The following is a 23,282-nucleotide window of genomic DNA, read 5'->3' on the forward strand; positions in this document are numbered from 1 at the left end:
AAACTACTACAAATTTGAGCCACACAATGCCTCTCAATTTTATACTGGCACTGGTCTGTGGTAGGTAGGGTCGCCCATCATCCACCCACTTAGTGTAGGGATACCCTGTCTTGGGGGTAGCTCTACAGTGAGTGACAAGCCAAATGATTTCCTTTACACCAGGAAAGCATTTACAGCACTGGGTGGTAACCTTATAACCAACCAACACGTGTTCCCTACGTGACAACAAGTGGGTTGGCGGAGGGTTAGTGTCCGTCCCCGGAAAGCAACTAACTAAAAATATGAACAAGAAGCCTCGGACCAGGACTGACCAAAATGTGATGACTAAGGATCGATCAAAGGACTTGGTATGGATAGCTATCCTTTTTTATGCGAAGAAGAAGGAACCAAAGGCTGAGCCCACAAGAACGTTCCTTCCAAGAAAGAAAGAAAAAAAAAGAAACAATACAAAAGACGGCCAAATTCAAGATCCATTCATTTTGAGAAGCCTGGACACACTACGTTTGAAAGACTGGAGATCATAGGAAGTAGGAAATACAGACAGAGGGAGAGTTCCAGAGCTGACCTGTTGCATAAATGAAGGACTGAGAGTAACGGTTAACTCTTGCATTAGAGAGTTGGACAGAACAGGGATGAGAGTTTGCTGCTAGACGGGTGCTACGCGCCCGCTGTAGAGGTGGAGGGATGCAAGCAGACAATTCAGAGGAGCAGTGACCATTGAAGTAGCGATAGAAAAGAGATAAAGAGGCAACAGTGCAGCGAAGAGACAAAGGTTGAAGGGAGCCAGGAAGAGGAGGAGAGTTGATGAGACGAAGAGCCTTTGACTCCACCCTATTGAGAGGAGCTGTATGGGGGGAGCTTCCTCACATATGAGAGTTGTACTCTAAACAGGGGCGAATAAAACCCGTGTATAAAGTCAACAACTGTGCAGGGGTAAAGAAGGCATGGAGACGGCTTAGCACACCCAATCTCTTGGAAGCAGATTTTACAAGAGATGCAATATGATCTTTCCAAGATAAGTCCCGTGTGAATGAAACCCCCAGCATGTTCAAGGATGTTACAGGATTGAGCTGGCTATTATTAAACATTAGTGGGTACTCCTGTGGAAGATTTTGACAGGTTGATAGGTGTAAAAACTGAGTGTTTGATGTATTAAAAACAACAAGATTATTTTTACCCCAGTCAGAGATACGAGCCAAGTCAGACATTAGGTGTGCCATAGCCTCATCCATTGTTTGTTGAAGTAACTGCTGGGCTGGACGTTGCAGGAACCGAATGGAAAGGTGAAGAGTGGAGTCATCAGCGTATGAGTGGATAGGGTTAGATGTACAGCTTAGATCATTGATGAATAAAAGGAAGAGAGTTGGTGATATGACAGAGCCCTGAGGAACACAACTGTTGATAGATCTAGGTGAAGAACAATGGCCGTCTACAACAGCAGCTATAGAATGACCAGAAAGGAAGCTAAAGATGAAGGCACAGATAGAAGGATAGAAACTGTAAGAGGGCACTGTGGAAATTAAAGATTTATGCCAGACTCGATCGAAAGCCTTTGAGATGTCGAGTGCAATGACAAAGCTTTTGCCAACGTCCCGAAAGGAGGATAACCAGGAATCTGAAAGGTAGTTTTTTTTTTTTTTTTTTATGCGACGAAGAAGAAACCAAAGGCCATGAGCCCACAGTAACAGTTCCCTCCAAGAGAAAAACAAAATACAACATAGAGCCAAATTCAAGATCCGATCATTTTGAGATGCCTGGACAAACTGCGTTTGAAAGACTGGAGATCATAGGCAGCAGGAAATACAGACAGAGGGAGACAGTTCCAGAGCTGACCTGTTGCATAAATGAAAGACTGGGAGTAACGGTTAACTCTTGCATTAGAGAGCTGGACAGAAAAGGGATGAGAGTTTGCTGCCAGACGGGTGCTACGCGCCCGTCGTAGAGGTGGAGGAATGCAAGCAGACAGTTCAGAGGAGCAGTGACCATTAAAGTAGCGATAGAAAAGAGATAAAGATGCAACAGTGCGGTGAAGAGACAGAGGTTGAAGGGAGTCACTAAGAGGAGCAGAGTTAATGAGACGAAAAGCCATTGACTCCACCCTATTGAGAAGAGCTGTATGTGGGGAGCCTCCCCACACATGAGAGTTGTACTCCACACAGGGGCGGATAAAACCCCTTTATAGAGTCAACAATTGTGCAGAGGTAAAGAAAGAGCGGAGTCGGCTTAGCACACCCAATCTCTTGGAAGCAGATTTTACAAGAGATGTAATATGATCTTTCCAAGATAAGTCCCGAGTAAATGAAACCCCAAGCATGTTCAAGGATGATGCAGGATTAAGCTGAATATTATTAAACATTAGTGGGTATACCTGTGGAAGATTTTGTCGGGTTGATAGGTGTAAGAACTGAGTCTTAGATGCATTAAAAACAACCATATTATTTTTACCCCAGTCAGAGATACGATCCAAGTCAGACATCAGGTGTGCCACAGCCTCATCCCTTGTTTCTTGAGTAACTGTTGAGATGGGCGTTGCGGGAACCGAATGGAAAGGTGAAGGGTGGAGTCATCAGCGTATGAGTGGATAGGGTTAGATGTACAGCTTAGAAGATCATTGATGAATAAAAGGAAGAGAGTTGGTGATAGGACAGAGCCCTGAGGAACACCACTGTTGATAGATCTAGGAGAAGAACGATGGCCGTCTACAACAGCGCCTATAGAACGACCAGAAAGGAAGCTAGCGATGAAGGCACAGATAGAAAGATAGAAACCGTAGGAGGGCAGTTTGGAAATTAAAGATTTATGCCAGACTCGATCGAAAGCCTTTGAGATGTCAAGTGCAATGGCAAAGCTTTCGCCAAAGTACCAAAAGGAGGATGACCAGGAGTCTGAAAGGTAAGCAAGAAGATCGCCAGTGGAGCGTCCCTGACGGAACCCATACTGACGATCGGAAAGAAGGTTGTGATAGGAAAGATGCCTTAAAATTTTTCTATTAAGAACTGACTCGAAAACTTTTGAAATACAGGACGTTAAAGCAATTGGACGATAGTTGGAGGGTTGGGAGTGGTCACCCTTCTTTGGGACTGGCTGAATGAGAGCAAACTTCCAGCAAGAAGGAAAGGTACACGTTGAAAGACAAAGGCAAAAGAGTTTACCTAGGCAGGGTGTAAGCACAGAAGCACAGTTCTTGAGGACAACAGGAGGAACTCCATCAGGCCCATATGCCTTGTTAGTAGTGAGGCCAGTGATGGCAGAAAATAGATCACCTGAAGCAATTTTAATGTCAGTCATGAGGAAGTCAGAGGGGGGAAGTGATGGAGGAACAGCACCGGAATCGTCTAAGGTGGAATTGGAAGAGAATGTCTGAGCAAACAGATCTGCTTTATCAGTAGGAGAAATAACTACAGAGCCGTCAGAGTAGAAAAGAGGAGGGAAGGATGATGAAGTAAAGTTGTTAGAAAGGTTTTTGGCAAGGTGCCAGAAGGAGCGGGAAGAATTCGAGTTGAAGAGTTGAGAGCATTTAGTACGGATGAAATTATTTTTAGAAGTGCGAAGAACAGACGTAGCACGATTCAGGGCAGAAACATAAAGACGTGATTCAGGAGTGGGTTGGCTCCTGTACCTTTTGTAGGCCCTCTCCTTGTTGTGGACAGCATTAGAACAAGCGTGATTAAACCAAGGCTTTCTTGCAATAGTCAAAGGATATGAGAAAGGAATGTAAGCTTCCATGCCGGAGAGAAAAACCTCCGTAATACGCAAGGCACACTCAGATGGCTTCTGACCATGGAAGCAATAATCATTCCAGGGAAAATCAAAGAAGTACTGCCTAAGGACCCCCCAATCTGCAGCTCCAAAGTGCCACAGACGATGTCTCTTTGAAGGGTCCACAGGCTGTACTAGAGGGATAGGATAGGTTAAGGTAACAAGGTTATGATCGGAGGAGCCCAACGGAGAGAAAAGATTAACAGCGTAAGCAGAAGGATTAGTTGTAAGGAAGAGGTCAATTATGTTGCAGCTCTCTTCAAGGCAGTCAGGGATATGGGTAGGGTGCTGTACAAGCTGCTCTAGGTCATTTAAGCCTGAGTGATCCATAGGTATATGTGGTGAGTAATGAGAAGGGTGGATGATGAACTGAATGAACAGAAGGCAATGATTGATTATGTGTGTGTGGATGAAAGGATGAGAAGGTGTGTAATGGATTCAAGAGTGTAAAGAGGTTGGGGCAGTGGACCTTCGGACCACCACCCGGTGGTGGTCAGAATCAAAGTCCAAACAAAATGGAGAAGTGGAAGGGAAGGACAGGAGGAAGTAGTTCTTACACGGAGCGTAGAAAAGTTACAAAAGGAGGGAAAAAAGGCAGAATACAAGATGGAAGTGGAGGAGCGATTGGGTAAATATTGATTGGAGAAGATGGGGGACGTGGAATGTGTGTGCAAGATATTCATGGAAGAAATCTGTGCAGCATGTAAGGGTGTGTGTGGGTTGAAGAGAAGACAAAAGGGGATGCAGGGAACAGCATGGTGGACTGAGGAGGTGAGAGAAGCTGTGGCACAAAAGAAGTAAGCATTTAGTGAGTGGATTAGAAACAGGAGTCCCGAAGAAGTTGCGAGACAAGAGAGAGTTACAGTATATGCAGAGAGGAAGAAACAGGTGAAAAAATTAGTAAGAGAGAGTAAGAAGAGACTGGATGAGGAATTTGGAAGGAATTTGAGTGTAAAATGGAGGGAATTTAAGAAAATGTTTTGGAAAGAGATAAAGAGAGTTAGACAGGTTGCCAAATATGTTAGTTGGGGAGTGAAAGATAAAAACGGTAGATTACTAGTGGAGAAGGGAGAAAAAGTGAGCAGATGAAGAAAACACTTTAATGATTTGTTGAACGTAGATAATGAAAGTAATGCGAGTATAAGTGGCTGGGGAATAGCTGTTAGAAGGAGGGATGTGAGAATGAGGAAGAATTCAGTAGGATGGAAGTTGTGGAAGCAATGAAGAAACTTAAAATGGGGAAAGCCCCAGGAATTGATGGAGTGTGTGATGAAATGCTGAAGCATGGGGGAGAGATAGTAATAGAATGGATGTGGAAGAAGTGCAGATTGGCCTGGGAGGAAGGTTGAGTCCCAGAGGATTGGATGTCATGTCTAATTATTCCCCTGTACAAATGACAAGGAGAAAAAGAAGTGTATGGTAATTATAGGGGTATTTCCCTTCTTAATGTAATAGGAAAAGTATATGGTAGGACATTTATTGACAGAGTTAGAGAAATAACAGAGGAATTAGTTGGAGAAGAACAGTCTGGTTTTAGTGAAGAAGTTTCTAGAGAAGGGAAAGAAGTTGTATGTAGCCTTCATGGATTTGGAGAAAGTATATGACAGGGTGAATAGACAAGGAATGTGGAAGTATTCAGAATATACGGAGTTAATGAAAAGTTGCTGAATGCTGTGAAGAGTATGTATGAGGGTGCTAAGGCTGCAATGCGTGTGAATAGTGAACTGAGTGAATTATTCTATTTGAAGGTTGGACTGAAACAAGGATGTGTCATGTCTCCATGGTTCTTCAGTCTGTACATGGATGGGTTATAAAACAGATTCAAGACAGGGCAGTGGATGTTGGAGTGGCCCTAGTGAGAGAGGGCAGTGTTTGGAAACTCCCTGTACTGTTGTTTGCCGATGATATTGTGTTATTAAATGAAGACGAAGGGGAGCTGCAAGGCTTGGTAGATGGGTTTGGGAGAGTGTGTAAGAAACGGAATCTAAAGGTGAATGTAGGGAAGAGTAAAGTTATGGTCTTCGAGAGAAGTGAAGTCAGTGAATGTACAGTGAGGTTGGAAGATGAGGAACTGGAAAATGTGAGTGTATTTAAGTACCTGGATAGTGTGATGAGTAAGGATGAAAGATTAGAGGGTGACGTGCTTCAAAGGGTTCAGCAGAGAATAAAGGTTGCTGGTTCCTTGAAAGCAGTGATAAGAAGCAGGGAAGTGAGCATGGAAGTGAAAAAGCTACTACATGACAGTATTGTGATACCAACTCTAACGTATGGAAGTGAAGCTTGGACCTTGTTGGAGGGACAGAAGTCGAGAGTGAGAGCAGTGGAAATGAGTTATTTCAAAGGAGCATGTGGAGTCACATGGAGAGACAGACTGACAAATGAGGAAGTGAAAGAGTGTTGCGATGTGGACGTGGATGTGATAGGAAGCGTCAGGAGAAACACATTAAGGTGGTTTGGCCATGTGGAGAGGATGGAGAGTGAGAGACTGACGAGGAGAGTGTATGTGAGTGAGGTGGGGGGGGAGAGGGAGGGGGAGGCCAAGGATGAGATGGAGGGATGGAGTGGAGAGGTATACGAGAGAGGGGGGTGAGCTGGGAGCAGGGCAGTGAAATGGCAGGGGACAGAGCGATATGGAGGCGATTGTTTGTGGCCACCCGTTACGGGATTAAGGCGTCTGGCAATAGACAGATAAATAGGTTTGACAATATATTGTTACAACGAACCTTCTAATATCTATGTCAATCTACAATATTGCTACAGAACATCCAGGCGAGACGAAAGCCAACATTATTTTCTAGTTAACATCTTATAGCAAGAAACTGCATGTAAAAGTTGTACAAGCAACCATATACAAATCTACGATCAGTTAACCACAAGCACTAAAAGTGCCAAACAGAACTGTAGGGAGAGTGCTGACTTACAACCCACTACTACATCAACCCCCACCCGAACCCACCCTTTTCCCCAACCATCCTCCATCTCCACCACCACCACAGCTACCAGTGGGCGCTGATGCAGGGGTGACGGTGCAGATGACACAACAAATACTACATAGCCCTGACCCAGTCACCTCACTCATCACTCACCTCACTCATCGTTACTCACTCAACATTACTCATTTACTTACCACAGCTACCACAGTGACAAGTCGACTTTGTGCTGTGCTAGCGTTTGCTGAGGACATCATAACACGTAAATCAACCCTGAGCCATCACCACTGCGCTGAGTCTCCGAAGGTGACATCATTCTACCTCCTAAGTGGATATATATACTTTTACTTAGTTTTCCCAGAACTTAAACACAGTAACAAACACCATAATATAATTACTTATGCACAAACACCTTCACTTATTTCTAATAAGTCCATTAGTGATTACTAGTACAAACAGTAACAATTATATATATATATATATATATATATATATATATATATATATATATATATATATATATATATATATATATATATATATATATAATATCTTTCGTTTATTAATATTCATTTTTGTTATCCATACAGTTAACATATATATAAAATAAAGGTTTTCTTGACAACATTCCTTAGCAAAGTTAGTTTTTATTTTAGTGCTTAGTGCTATGATTGGAATATTTTCAACACCACCAATTTTATTACCAAATGAGATAGCATGTGAATTACCCAATGACGATTCACAGTTAAAAGAACAACAGGAAAATGTAACAAACACACATAGTTCTCCACGAACTAAAGATGAAGAAACAAACACTACAGACACTGATGATGATGATACTTCTTGGATACCTTTCTCTGATGTAGAAAGTGAAGATTTTAGCTCTGACTTACACACCTATGAAAACATACTCAAGAGGGTTCACAGGTCAGGAAACACGCAACTATCCCTTCCCATAATGACAAGGTACTTCAAGTGAATTTAATGAAACAAACAAACAACATGACCAGTGGAGATAATACCACAGCTCCAACTTCCCCACCCCATGTCTGTGTTATCATGAGGATAAAAATCTCACAAAATTCTCAGGCACAGAAAAGGATCCCATCGATGTGATGTCCCTTATAAATAAGTGAACAACTTTTTCTTAAGGGAAATATAAGAGATGAAAGTGAAAAAAAAAAAAAACTGTTTTTTCATCACGGATTAACCACGAAAGATGTCCAGCTGGTGATCTACTCAGATCTCATTAACTCTTATGGGCTTAGACATATGATGAGTTTAAGACAGAATTCCTGAAGAAATTTTCTGGAGGTGTAAATTTCTTGCCAGATATAATTCGAGAATTACATAACAATGTGGATCTTACAAGAGAACATACAGCATATCCTGTCTTAGGTGAAATAACTGCAGATGTACCCACAACTAAGAGAACACTTTTTGCCACTATAGAGAAATCATATTGGGAAGATGTCACCAATGCATGTCGTAGACATCCTTGGTTATCTAGTTGCACTGTGTGTGTGTGTGTGTGTGTATATATATATATATATATATATATATATATATATACCTTGGTGCTCAAGAATTCGGTGGAGCAGCCTACTCCTTTTATTTCATTTTTTATATATATATATATATATATATATATATATATATATATATATATATATATATATATATATAATTATTATTATTATGCTAGTCCTGTTTTTGGAATATTTTCTCAGCTAGAAGATAGAATTTCAGGCCTGAGGTATAGCCTAAATCAACTTCCTCACTACGATAGACGTTCCCTGAACTGAAGAAAATCGTCAGGCGAGAGGAGTAAAGTACGGAGTGAATGTAGTGGACATGATGCCGATAAGAGTCAGTAGCTACACTCTGTTCATTTTATTTATGGTACTTTTACTCTAGCTTTGTCCAGATTATTGCTTTTTGCAGCTTGTTTCATGTAGTTCAGTGGCAGAAAGACAACGCCAAGGCACTTTATCATATCCATAGCATATCTTCCTGGCCCGTGCCGGGATAAACACACTTGCGATCCACTCCGTCGTAACTCTGGTTTTGATTTGCAGGAAGGACAAGGTGGCTGTCGAATATTCCTGTCTTCTGTTCTTGCTTCATAAATAAATCTAATGGTTTTGATCTGAAGGGAGACAAAGTGGTGGTCGAATCTTCCTCCGCCTCCTGTTCAAGCTTCATCAATAAAAGCTAAGAGACGGGAATTATAGCAATTTATAACCATTTTCTGCAGGAAGTTCAGGGAAAGGAGTGAAAAATCTTTCCTTGTCTAGGTCTTCCTGTAAAAACACATCTACATTACGACAAGGAACTGATGGTAAATTCCTATGAGTATCCCACCTCGGTATCGTATCCAAATGGAGGGATGGGAATCTTAAGCCAAATTACAGTCAAAAGAGTAGGTGTAGAACTCTCATCTCCCCATCTTGAATACTCAGTTATTACAAGAAATTAACCCTGGAATAAGGTGCTAGTCATGAAGAAGTGCCATGGAAACGATGCAGGGTCGTGATATTGACTTATTCTGCCACAGAGCTACGGGAATCAGGCTGCAAAAATGATGAAAATAGACGATAATTTATGGTGAATGAACTATAGCTGTTTTGAGTCACTTGGGAGTCAGGAGATGTGTTGATCCATGTATAGGGTGTTTTGATCCGTGCTTTGATAGACGAACAGGTGTTTTGATGAGTAGGTGTTTTAATCCACGAAGTAGCTAAGTGTTTTAATAACTTGGGAGTCAGTAGGTGTTTTGATATGTATAGAAAGGATCAGATGTTTTGATCCACGTAAACGGTGCTTTGATCAGTAGGTGTTTTGATCAGTAGGCGTTTTGATCTGTAGGTGTTTTGATCAGCAGGTGTTTTTGTCAGTAGGCGTTTTGATCAGTAGGTATCGTCCGCATATAAGGAGTTTTGATGTGTGTATAGAACCACATATCGAGTGTTAAGATTGACGTATAAGGTATCAGCAGGTGTTGGATCCGGTGTTAGCGATGATCCAGTCCGTGTAGGCGGGCACGCTGGTGTAAACTCCGGGACTGTTAGGCTCAGCGCATCCTATCCCGAAGCTCACCACGCCGATCTGCGCCCACCGCCCGTCGCACAACTGCACCACCATGGGCCCGCCGCTGTCACCCTGTTGATTTTTTATATATTTTTTTAATGCATGGAAGAAGGAACTAATGGCCAGAAGCCAGTAAGATTGCCTCTTCAAGGAAAAAAACAAAAAGAATATCACACAGAGCTAAATTCAAGATCCATTCATTTCGAGATGCCTGGACACAAAGCGTTTCAAAGACAGGAGGTCATAGGCAGTAAGAAATACAGGCTAAAGAACACAATTCCAGAACTGACCTGTTGCATACATGAAGGGCTGGGAGTAACTCTTGTATTAGGAAGTTGGACAGAAATGGGATGATTTTTTTTTTTTTTTTTATGTTTCCGACTCTGGGCAAATATCTCGGGGACAGTAGCCTATCCCAAGGCCCAGTAGTCCTCCTACACCTCCACATGTCACCACTTCGGCGCTAACACCCACCGTCCATTTTGAATACACGCTAGGGCTGTCTCATACAGGACTGGTGTATTGGTATTAGCGAGGGTAGTTTTATGACATGTCGGCGGGTCATCTGGTAGATCAGGAAAGTCTGCTTTTATGAAATTCAAATCCTTAAGGTGTTCCCTGCCCCAGCCGGGATTCGAACCTGGGTACATCAGGACTGCAGGCCGCCTCTCTATCGAGTTTGTTGATAGATGGGTGCTACGCGTCTGCCGTAATGATGGAGGGATGCAGCAGACAGTTCAGAGGAGCAGTGACCATTGAAGTAGCGATAGAAAAGCGATAATGATACAACAGTGCGGCGAAGAGACATAAGTTGAAGCGAGCCAGTAAGAGGAGGAGAGTTGATATGACGAAAAACCTTTGACTCCACCTTCTTGAGATGAGCTGCATGTGGGTAGCCTCCCCACACATGAAAGTTGTACTCCACACGGGGGAGAATAAAACCCGTGTATAAAGTTAACAGCTACGTTAGGGTAAAGAAGGCACGGAGTTGGCTTAGCACACCTAATCTCTTGGAAGCAGATTTTGCAAGAGAGATGATACGACCTTTCCAAGATTTATCCCATGTGAATGGAATGTAATATATGTTTAAAGATGATGCAGGATTGAGCTGGATATTGTTAAAAATTTGATGGTACTCCTGTGGAAGGTTTTGTCTGGTTGATATATGTATGAACTGAGTTTTTGACGCATTAAAAAACACAAGATTACTTTTACCCCAATCATAGACATGAGCCAAGTCAGACATTAGATGTATCATAGGCTCATCCCTTATTTGTGGAAGTAACTGCTCAGATGGATGCTGCGGGAAGCAAATGGAAAAGTGGAGGGTGGAATCATCAGTGTATGAGTGGATAGGGTTAGATGTACAGTTGCGTTCAGGAGAAAGAATACACGTTTACTCGTTTGGAGTACTATGATATCCATTGGTGTTAAGATTGGAAACTAATTCCCTCACTTACTGGTGCATTGATGACCAGTGCACCAGGTAATATGTGAAACAGTACTACACATCTCACCAATAGTAGACACTACAGTAGATATATGAGCAGACGTGTATCCCTACTTATGAATGTGCCTGTGCAGCTTAGCAGGTCATTGGCAAGTAGAGGAAGAGAGTTGGTGACAGAATAGAACCCTGAGGAACACCACTACTGATAGCTCTAGCAGAAGGGTGGCCGTCTACAACAGCGGCTATAGAACGACCGAAGAGGAAGCTAGATATGAAAGTACAGGTATAAGGATAGAAACCGTTAAGAGGGCAGTTTGGAAATTAAAGATTTACGCCAGACTCGATCGAAGCCTTTGAGATGTCAAGTGCAATGACAAAATTTTTGTCAAAGCCCCGAAAGGAGGATGGCCAGGAGTCTGAAAGGAATATGAGAAGATCGCCAGTGAAACGTCCCTGGAGGAACACATACGATCAGAAAGAAGGTTGTGATAGGAAAGGTGCTTTAACTATTTTTTATTAAGAATAGATTTAAAGCTTTTGAAATACAGGACGTTAAAGAAAGTGGGGCATAGTTGAAGGGCTGGGAATGGTCACCCTTATTTGGGACAGGCTGAATGAGAGCAAACTTCCAGCAAGAAGGAAAGGTACAAGTTGAGAGACAGAGGAGAAAAGGTTTGCCCAAGCAGGGTGTAAGCAAACTTCCAGCAGGAATGAAAGGTACAAGTTGACAGACAGAGGAGAAAAAGTTTGCCCAGGCAGGGAGTAAGCTCAGACACACAGGTCTTGAGGACTAAAAGAGGGACACTATCAGGCCCATATGCCTTATTAGTTCTAAGACCAGTGATGCCAAATATACATCAGTTGAAAAAAAATTACTGTCAGCCATGAGGAAGTCAGAAGGGAGAAGTAATGGAGGAAAAGCACCAGAATCGCCTAAGATGGAATTGGAGGAGAAAGTTTGAGTGAATAGCTATGCTCCACCAGTAGAAGAAACAATAACAGAGCCACCAGGGTGGAAAAGAAAAGAGAAGGATGATGATTCAAAGTTGTTAGAAAGGTTTCTGGCAAGGTGCCGAAAGGAGAGGGAGAAATTTGCTTTGCAGAGTTCAGAGCATTTAGTAAGAATGAAATTATTTTTAGCAGAGAGAAGACCAGACTTAGCACGATTCCGGGCAGAAACATAAAAGATTAGATTCAGGGGCGGGTTAGCTAAGGTACCTTTTGTAGTCCTTCTCTTAGTTGTGGAGAGCATTAGAACAAGTGTGATTAAACCAAGTTTATTTTGCATTAGTCACAGGATAAGAGAAAGGAATGTATGCTTCCATGCCTGAGAGAATAACCTTCATAATGTGCGAGGCAAACCCAGATGGCTCTCGGCCATGCAAGCTATGACCATTCTGGGGAAAATCAAAGAACCACTGCCTGAGGGCCTCCCGATCAGCAGCTCCAAAGCGCCATAGCCACTGCTTCCTGGGAGGGTCCACTGGCCTTGCTGTAGTGATAGCCCAGGTTTAGGTGATAAAGTTGTGATTGGAGGAGCCCAACGGAGAGAAAAAATTAACAGCGTAAGGATTAGTTGTAAGGATGAGGTCAAATATTGTAGAACTCTCTCTAAGACGGTCAGGGATATGGGTAGGGTGCTGTAGAAGCTGCACTAGGTCATTAAAGATAGAAAAGATGTTGGCTTGTTCACCTGGTGGATCAGTGAAAGGAGTGGAAAGCCAAATGTGGTGGTGAACATTGAAATCACCTACTGTAGAATGGAGATTTCAGAGAAAGAAAATGACATGATATGTTTCATCTTAGAAGTAAGATAGTCAAAGAATTTTTCATAGTCACTAGAATTAGGGGTTAAGTAAGCAGCACAGATATATCAATTCAGAGAATGACAGGAGAGCCGAAATCAGAGAGTAGAAAATTCAGAAAATTCAAGTTCAGGAACATGAGAGCAAGCTATGCTGTTGCATACATATACACAACAGCCTCTTTTGGCTTTGAAATGAGTATAAAGGAGAGTCTACTCAGTCGGGTTTGCTATCATTTGTCTCAGACAGCTGACTCCCAGTGAGGCAGAGATGAGGTTTAGAGGAGGAGAGATGGTGTTCAACAGAAAGAATGTTAGAGGAAAGGCCTCAAATAGCTCAGAAATGAAGAAGAAGCGTGTCAGACAGTGGTTCCAGACATCTCGTTTGATCGTCACCGGGAGAGGAGAAGATGTTAGGGACATTTCTGCCCCCCCCCCTTCCCCAGGGACTCCAAGACGGAGCTGAGATGCCATTTTTAACAGGGTTTTGAATAGGAAGTGTAGTGCCTACTGTGCATGTAGTTTGGTGTTGACAGTTAGAGGAACCTGTATCGGAGAGCATGCAGGCCTACTCTCTGTGTTACTGAAGCATTGAAAAAGTTCAGCAGAGGAGGATGATCAGAAGCTAGTCCCGAGGGCTGATGAAAAGGGAGCTCCAGCGGTCCCTGACGTCAGCTTTCCATATATCTTGGAAGTACCGCCCTGCACGACTGGTGCTACAGTCTAGCGAGTACATCCGATTAGAATGAAAAAATAAAATCTGTCCATAGACCTCGTGATGCAAGGGCATTTTCTCAGATGTTCTTTTTTCATGCTAATTAATGACTCTGGTTGTAATGATCGTTTTGAATATTGTTCAACCCCCCCGTCCCCTGCACTCTGGCTAAGTTCACCACAGCTTAGTTTACCACCTTGCTTAGTTTTACACCTGGCTTAGTTCCCCATTTGTCTTTGTTTTCCACCAGGCTTAGTTCCCCATCCGGCTTAGATCTGCACCTGACTAAGTTCCTCGCCTGGATTAGTTCCATAACTGTTTTAGCAACCTACCTGGTTTACTTCCACACCTGGGTTAGATCCCCATCTGGATAAGTTCAGCACCTGGCGTCTTTCACTACCTGACGTAATTTTCCGCCTGGCATAAGCCAAGCTTTGTTAAAAATGTCGAGAATTTTTCAGAGGTTGAAACTGTAAGAATTAAGTCTTCAGAAGTAAATCAAAATCAGTAATAAATCAACATCTACTCAGTTAGACATGTCCGGAGGCATTATCTTTAATCATATTCAATTCAGTAACTCTCTCTCTCTCTCTCTCTCTCTCTCTCTCTCTCTCTCTCTCTCTCTCTCATCTCCAGACGCCTTTGTTCAAATTAAGATATATTTCTTGAACTTGGGGGAATAAAATCTGCTTCCATTTGCCGTAAAGCAGGCCTATCTCGAAGCGAAAAAAAAAATCATGTATACAGTAAAACGAAAGAAAGAAAGACAAGACAGAAAGAACAGAAAAAAGAAAGAAAACCAAAGGCATCATCTTAGTGAGCGAGAGACCTTTCTCATGACAGGGACAAGTCTAGGATTTTCTTCCAGCTGAAGGTGGACGAAAATATTCAGCAGAGATATGAATCATAGGAGCCTGAGAATGTTAGTACCCCACCTGACACGAGTCCTTGAAGGGCGTGAGGGCACAGATGACGTTGTTGCTGTCGGGCAGCTGTATCAGGGGTGCACACTGCTGAAGGCTGATTACGTCCAGCACCACCTCCTGTAGGTTGTTGGGTATGATTGCGTCTGCAACACCATCAGAATTTATTTTAGTTTTGTACTTAATCATACTTTCTGCAGCACTAGTTCATTTAATATACTTTTTCTTATCAAACTTGCAACACAAAGTCATTTAATATGCTTTTTATAACACCCATTTTTTATCAGTCCAATTCTGAAACCATGAAATTTTCGTACTCATTCCTTTTCACCCTTTTCATGCGGGTAAACAGCCTAGTCATCTTTTTAGTTATTTATCTCTTTATTCTAGTCACTACCTATGTCTCGTCACCCGTTTTGTCTGCCCACCCCTTCATGTCGTTACCCCTTTAGTCTAAGCATCCCTTAAGACTAGTCACACATTAAAGTAGTATCCCCTTAATTGTTGTCACCCCTTAATTGTTGTCACCCCTTTGGACATGTCCCCCTGTTATAGTCTAGTTACTCATTGCACTCCTCGGTCCTTTCATTATACAGTATGCAACACCATCACTATTCAGTCTAGTCACCCCTTTCAACACTTCTCTACTGTATGGCAGTTTTCTTTCTTGCTTAGTTTTGTTACGTCCGCGTCCCCACACTGCCACAGGCTCCAACAACAGTAATCCAGGATACGAAGGACGTTGCCCAGCGAGTTGTTCTTCCTGTGGTCAGCCTTTAGGTGTACAGCACATAAGATCAGCTCAGGCGTTGTAAATAAATACTGGCTTTTTAATTTCACTGTCTTTATTTTCCAGATAATTACACTTAATGCTTTCCAACTTCACTTCACTTTTCTCACAAGCACTGGAGCTATACAAACTTTACTAACTGCAATTACACTTAATGCTTGACAACACTTCATTATTTTCATAGGTACTGTTGATAAACAAACTTCACTAACACTTCATTGTTTGCCAACACTTCACTGTTTTCACAAGTACCGAAAATATACAAACTTCACTGCTCTGAAACTGCACTACACTCAAACTGAACCGAAAACCGACTAAACTTACTCTAGTCTCCTCCCCATCCATATATAAGCTTGCATTGCTCTAGAATTATCTGCAGTTTTCCCAGTTCTGGTGTATTCCAGAAAGAGAGAACACAGTTACCAACTCAGAGACAACCAAAACATACAAGAGTATTCATACATTACTGAACACTGTAAATTATTTACCATAAAACTTAATTTCAATTACATAAATCAACAAACAGTCACAAAAATAACACATTACTGAAAAAAGAGCATAAAAATTGTTGCATAACTTACGAAACAACTACGCTCACGGACAGCAGGCAAACTGGCAACTCTGACTCGTACCGAAACCTACGGTATGGGAAACTTCGAGAAACATCTCAGCTACCTAACTGGCAAATCTTGCTTCTTAACACTACCCCTTGCCTAGTTCTTTGTTGTCCCGACAAAACTACACAGTATATACAAACATAAACCTTAATCCTAATGAAACATCCAACTATACACAGAATAATCCTCCAACTTATCAGGTCTTCTTCTATGCCACTTCTGACGACGTCCTTGCTCCTCCACTATGTTCACTCCCCATGGAAGGTCTTGGTCCTCCTCTCGATTTGCTTCTTCTCTTGGGAAACTGTCTCCATCCTCTTGCTCCTCAGTTCCTTGGTCCTCCTCAACATCCTTGGCTGTGGGAGAGCACGATTCCTTGGAGACATCCCAGCTGTACTGTCCTGGCCCATGGTACTGCCACAGACGATTCACATGTATCACCATTGGGCAAAACATCCTGCCTCCCCGAATCTGATACAATTGTCTGATAGGCGGTCTAACACAGTGTAAACCTTTCCCATGGGTTCTGCAGCTTCGGTGACTGTCCCTTCTTTCGCTGAGGATTGTATAACCAAACTTGGTCACCATCCTAAAAGCCCACCTCACTTGTCTTGGCACTATACTTGCACTTCATTATCTCTCCTGAAAATTGAGGGCTCCTCGTACTTGATGATGTACCTCAACCAGCCTTTCCTGAAGATGCTTTGCATAGCTGGAGGTGTCTGTAGGCAGCTCTTCACCAGGTGGTCTTCCCATTAACAAGTCAATGGGTAAGCGTAATTCGTGGCCCAACATAAGTTTTGCAGGTATGTAGCCGGTATACTCATGGGAAGCAGACCAATATGCCATCAGCAATGCAGGTTATTTCTGGTCCCATTCGTTTTATTCCTCTACGCTGTACTTGGCCATTTCTTCCCCCAGGGTCCAGTTGAATTTCTCCAGCACTCCATATGACTGTGGCCTTAAAGGGTCCTGGTCTTCTTGATCCCCAGTAACTTGCAGCACTCACGGAACATAGTAGACTCGAAGTTTCTACCCTGGTCTGAATGTAGCTTTTGTGGCATCCCAAAACGACAGAAAAATTGGTCAACCAAAGCCTGAGCAACAGTTGCAGCCTCTTGATCAGGGATGTCATAGGCTTCTGGCCACTTTATGAAGCAGTCCATGGCGACACATATATGCCAGTTTCCTCTTTCAGTGAGTGGCAAAGGTCCAGCAATGTCCACCGCAACTCTTTCCATCTGTGCACCCACTTGGTACAGCCAAAGAGGGGCACAACCACGTTTCTTGGGTCCCTTCTTGGCACAACACACACCACAGGCCCGACACCACTCTCTAACATCCTTACGTATGCCAATCCAGTAGAACCTCTGTTGCAGACAGCTTAGAGTTTTCTTCACTCCCAGGTGCCCACTAGTGATTTGGTTATGGGACTCATCCAAGATCTCGGACCTCATCTTCTTCGGAACCACCAGTTGCCAATACTTGCTGAGGCCATTGGGTGTCTCCCACTGACGCTCCAGTTGTCCGTTGTTCAAACGAAGAAGGTCCCACTGACTCCAGTAGCTCTTGGTCACAGGGGTTAACCTGGAAATTTCTTCCCAAGATGGTCATTCTGTTCTCTGCTACAGCCACTCAAGCACTGGCTGTAAATCTGCATCCTCCATTTGCATCTGCTACAGGTCTTCTTCATCTGACGCTGGTTGTGTCACAACAGTACAGTGGGATTCCTTGCCAAGATTCCCATTCCTATAACACTGCTTGCTGTCTGTTCTTTCACGTTCTCACACACTCGTCATCAGGGTTCTCCTGCATTTCCTCAGTGGTGGGACTTCTTGGGAAAAACTGGCTGGTTGTTGCCTCTCGTCACCAGCCTTCACTAATTTATCCTCATCCTTCTTATTTGGACAGTCATAGCTGAAGTGTCCCACCTCACCACATGTCCAACACCCGTTTGTTACAGTCGTGGGTTTCCTTGCACTACTCCAGTCTTGCTTCTTCATCGATTGGTAACAATCCACCTTCTTGTGTCCCAGCTTCCCACAGAACTAGCAACCTCCTCTGATCTTCTGTTCTCTCTTCCACTTGTTGTAACCCGCTTTTGTGATGCCCTGTCTTTTCACAGTACCAGCACTGTCCTTCGATAATTTCCATTTCATATACCTGCCCCTTTCTTGCCTTGAATCCTGCACTATGACCTGCCTGAAAGGTGGATGAACTGGAACTGATGTAGGACTCAAGTTCTAAAGCCCTAGCTAGTGCTTCTTGCATGCTTTTTGGTTGTGCCTGCTTACTTGCACTTTCAACTCTGCACTATCAAGAACATCGATGAACTGGTTCCTCAGAAGATAAGCCAACAGGTTACGTGCAGCTCCAGGGTACACCTTATATGCCATACTCTCCATGTCATAAGCAAGCCGCTGTAGGGATTCTCCTCGAGACTGTACACGGCTCTGGAATCTTTCTCCTAAACCTCAGTTTGGTACATGGTTCCATATCTGCACTCCAGCACTTCTACTAGGAACTGATATCTGCTCCTCTCCATCACTGACATCTGGTCCAGAATTTCGATTGTGGCACCCTTAAGGCTAGTAGCAAGGTGCACTGCCCTCTGCCTATCGTCCCAACCATTCTGATTGGCAAATAACTCAAACTGTGCATGGTAAGCTTCCCAAGATACTCTACCATCATATTCCTGAGGTTTGTTTTTAATTGGACCCCCATTGTAACCATGCACTTCACTGGTCTGGGGCCTAAAAACTGGGGCATCATAATTAAGGCCAGGACTTAAAACTTCTGCATTCTGATTACTCAACCCTGTAATGCTACATTTAGATGCCTGGGATCCGTCAAGATTCACCATACAGTGTCCATTCCTTTCATATGCCCCCTGTACACTAACCTGAGGCTCAGCAGTGCAATATTTCTCTACAGCCTCCATTCTCTCACTAATTATCTTCACATGGTCAATAACATGCTTCAACTGGTTATCTACATGCTGTCTGCACTCCGTCACTATTTCCTCATTAACTGACTTCAACGGGTCGTCTACATGCTGTTCACACTCAGTCATATTATTGCTTACCTCATACTTCTGCTGCCGTAGCTCAGCGTATACCTCCTCCTCCTTCAATTATTCATGTTCTTCCTTCATTTCCCCCATGAAAGCATCTAGCTGTCCTTGCATCCTCCGTTGTAATTCCCTCTGTTGCTCCTGTAATGCCTCTTGAAGTTGTTCACTCTGTGCTTGCGGTTGTTCTTTTATTTCGTTCCTGAGCTCTTTCTTATCTTCACTTTGGGCCTGTAATTGTTCTTGAAGTTCTTTCTGTCCTTCAAGCTGTGCCTGTAATTGTTCTTTGATTTCATTCCTGAGCTCTTTCTGTTCTTCACTTTGGGGCTGTAATTGTGCTTGGAGTTCTTTCTGTCCTTCATTCTGTGCCTGTAGCTGGGCATTTTGTGCTTGAAATTATACTTTGAGTTCTATCTTCTGTGCCTGTAATAGCTTCACAATTATCGCCAGGGACGTTTCCTCCTCCTGCCCAGCTCGAGACCTTGTCTGCACACCTCATGCTTCCATGTCGAAGGTTAGCCTCACTGCAGCCCTGAATAATCCCACTCCTGACACCAGTGTTACATCTGCATCCCCACACTGCCACAGGCTCCAACAGCAGTAGTCCAGGATACGAAGGACGTTGCCCAGCGAGTTGTTCTTCCTATGGTCAGCCTTTAGGTGTACAGCACACAAGATCAGCTCAGGCATTGTAAATAAATACTGGCTTCTTAATTTCACTGTCTTTACTTTCCAAATAATTGCACTTAATGCTTTCCAACTTCACTTCACTTTTCTCACAAGCACTGGAGCTATACAAACTTTACTGACTGCAGTTAATGCTTGACAACACTTCATTATTTTCATAGGTACTGTTGATAAACAAACTTCACTAACACTTCATTGTTTGCCAACACTTCACCGTTTTCACAAGTACCGAAAATATACAAACTTCACTGCTCTGAAACTGCACTGCACTCAAACTGAACTGAAAACCGACTAAACTTGCTCTAGTCTCCTCCCCATCCATATATAAGCTTGCATTGCTCTAGAATTATCTGCAGTTTTCCCAGTTCTGGTGTATTCCAGAGAGAGAGAGCACAGTCACCAACTCAGAGACAACCAAAACATACAAGAGTATTCATACGTTACTTAACGCTATAAATTATTTACCATAAAACTTAATTTCAATTACATAAATCAACAAACAGTCACAAAAATCACACATTACTGAAAAAAGAACATAAAAATTGTTGCATAACTTACGAAACAACTACGCTCACGGACAGCAGGCAAACTGGCAACTCTGACTTGTACCGAAACCTACGGTATGGGAAACTTCGAGAAATATCTCAGCTACCTTACTGGAAATCTCGCTTCTTAACAGTATCATACTATACCCTTTTTTACTTTAACTTGGCCTAAAATTATCATCATTCCACCATCTTGAATACTGAGTTTTAGAATTGGACTGAAACTAGAAGATGATGTTAGTAACGAAGAAGTGCTATGAAAAGAATATAAAGCTGAAGCATTGTTGCTCTCTCTCATTGAACGACAGGAAATAAAATGAAAAAGGATAAAAATCAACACCAACTTAAGACAAAAGGACTATACTTTCAATATTCTGTCCAGATATAGGACATCGTATTTATTTTACTATCTTTGGATGATTTATTCAGCAGAGGAGAGTTTCCCAACTGTATTCAAGCTTGTGCCGAAGAGGGTGTCCTTCATGTGGTGGCACAGATATAACTGGGTGGTGGATCAACTTGGTCATACAAATATCCTTCAGCTACTTCCCTATCCCTCTTGATGAGGATGGGGGACTGCAGGACATTAGCTGAAGCCTGCAGTTCACTGAGATTACGTTTCAAATGAACATACAACAACTACCACTACTACTACTACTACTACTACTACTACAACTGCTGCTGCTGCTGCTTCTATCATGAAGCTCTTATTTTTCCTCTTCCTATTCTATAATCACGCTTTGTTTCAAATTATTTCTGCAACTTGAATGCTCATATGGATCTATAGATTAACACAAGGATATAGTGACAGTCATAATGAAACCTATGGAAAGGATGTAGAATGATAGCACTGTCTTCTTCTGTCAAGGTACATGCAGTAAGCTGCAAAAGGACGAACATCTGGGCCAATGTATGGTAAAAAAAATCTTCATTCAATCATCTGAGGTATTGCTATGCCGGCAGGATTAGGGTAGTGTTTTGTATCTGAAGACGCAGGGAAAATAAGTGTTATACCGTACGAATAGGTCAATGTTTGTATCTGGAGATGGGAGGAACTTTCTGGAGATTTCGGCATGTCTGTGTGTTTACTCTCTCTCATTTACCTAAGGAATTAGTTCATCTCATTATTGTTATTACACATTCTTAATTTACGGACATCATTGCATTAGAAAATTTGAGTTATATACTAGAACATTCTGGCGGCACTGGTAGGTGGAGTCACAAGTATTTAAAGAAACCATCCCGCATCTAGGAGAATTTCAGTTGGTTCAGGCAGAGTGCCAGCTAAGCTGAACAAGCCAAGGAGCAGTGGACCACTAGTCTGGCTGTGACAGCGAGTCAGAATCAGTCAGACAGTTAGAGTCAGAGTAAGTAACGGACATTCAGTGAACAGTGAGTTAGCAAAGTGTATGAGACGGAGTGAGTTGTGTCAGCTGGAGATAAGTTTTTCGTCAGTGAACAGTCAGTGAGTCAGTGACATAGTCAAACAGTGAGAGTAATAAGGATGGAGTAGTCAGACAGAGAGTCAGTAATGGAGAGTTAGTCTGCTAGTGAGTGAGTAGTAGTAAGTGAAGAACAGAGTTAACGTGAGAGAGGCAAAAACCATCGTTTTGCAACTGCACCGTAGCTGTGCCTACAAGGAATAAAACCCAGAAGCATTCGTCTGCCTTTGATTACCCGTCTGGCCTGTCTACATGTCGTTTTGACGTATCAGTGAACCCATAAGCTTGTAAAAGTTGATGTCAGAAGTGGAATACGTTTTGAGAGATGAAGATGCATGGACAAGTTGACAAAACGGTGGAAGTGTCTTTGGCAGACATACTCATAGCGTTGTGAGATGTGCATGAAGAACAAAATAAACTGAAAAACACAGCACGAAGAATAAAAAGATACACTTGCAGGGTTGAGAACAAATCAAGAAGAACAAAAAGAAACCCAAGCACAACACCACACAAGACTAAAGGAACTGCTAACTGAGAACAGGCAGGAGCTTTGCCAGCTACGAGAGGAGCTGCGATGGGACCAAGAAACCGAATCAACAAGGAGAGGTGGCATACAGCAAGGTAGAAAGAATAAGCGACCAAGTAAGAGAAGTGAGGAAAGAGAATTCATGTATATTGGAGGATAAAGTGAAAAGTACAATACAGGAAGTGAGTAACAGGGTTAAAGTTCTTAGAACAGTGTTTAGTTGAGGGCCAGCATCCAGCACATCCCTTAGGTGCCAGTGACAGATGCACGAAGAGGGATGGTGAGACTGAGGCGGTAGTATGCCCAGTGGTCATTTTGAGATACGCAGAGAGAGAACTGGAAGTGGCTGGTCATAGCCAGCTTTCAGGGACTTTGGGACTTTGCAGTGGTTGTAAAGTTACATGTTGCTGAACTCGGTTTGGACCGGGGGGTGTCGGAATATGGCAGAAATGTAAAGAAGAGACCCTGGCTGTGTGTGTTGCAGACACTGGGGATCTTGGGTTTGAACTGCCTGGTGTCACGGTGCTGCCTGCTTGACTTCCATTCTGTGCGTATGTAGCTAGGGGAAAGAAGTGTTCTGCTGAAGCATGTGAGACATGGAAATTTACTAGAAACGGTCAGAAGGACTACAATTATTCCCACTGACTCTGAGATGCTGCTGCCCTGCAAGATCTATGGCAAGCTGCACACTTCCCTGGGATCGATGGAGCACAGGAGCCGTGGAATGATGTAAGAGAGAGTGATGGTGGGCAGGAAATTGGCTGACCCCGTGGCAGAAGAAGTTCTCATCATCATAGTCAACTTTTCATTTCGTCCTAAGAATATACACCAATGTACAGTTGTAAGGTAGTGCCGATAAGTCGATCAGGAGCCATCAAACAGTGAATGCAAGAGGATTATGGTTAAGACCCAGGAAGAACTGCGTGACCGATTT

At 42.9% G+C, this 23,282-nt stretch overlaps 1 protein-coding gene across 1 annotated transcript; it reads right to left on the reverse strand.

Moving 5' to 3' along the window:
• Positions 1 to 9,680: 9,680 nt before the first annotated feature.
• On the reverse strand, positions 9,681 to 18,483 carry LOC145390671 (serine protease 30-like). Its single transcript, XM_080265463.1, has 3 exons — positions 18,393 to 18,483; positions 14,684 to 14,817; positions 9,681 to 9,851 (listed from the first exon to the last, which is right to left on the reverse strand). The coding sequence occupies exons 1-3, from the start codon at positions 18,481 to 18,483 to the stop codon at positions 9,681 to 9,683; spliced, it is 396 nt and encodes a 131-aa protein (XP_080121589.1).
• Positions 18,484 to 23,282: the final 4,799 nt, after the last annotated feature.

This window comes from Coenobita brevimanus, chromosome 15, assembly GCF_032717465.1.
Source record: "Coenobita brevimanus isolate Jiangsu-jjx chromosome 15, ASM3271746v2, whole genome shotgun sequence".
Taxonomy (NCBI): domain Eukaryota; kingdom Metazoa; phylum Arthropoda; class Malacostraca; order Decapoda; family Coenobitidae; genus Coenobita; species Coenobita brevimanus.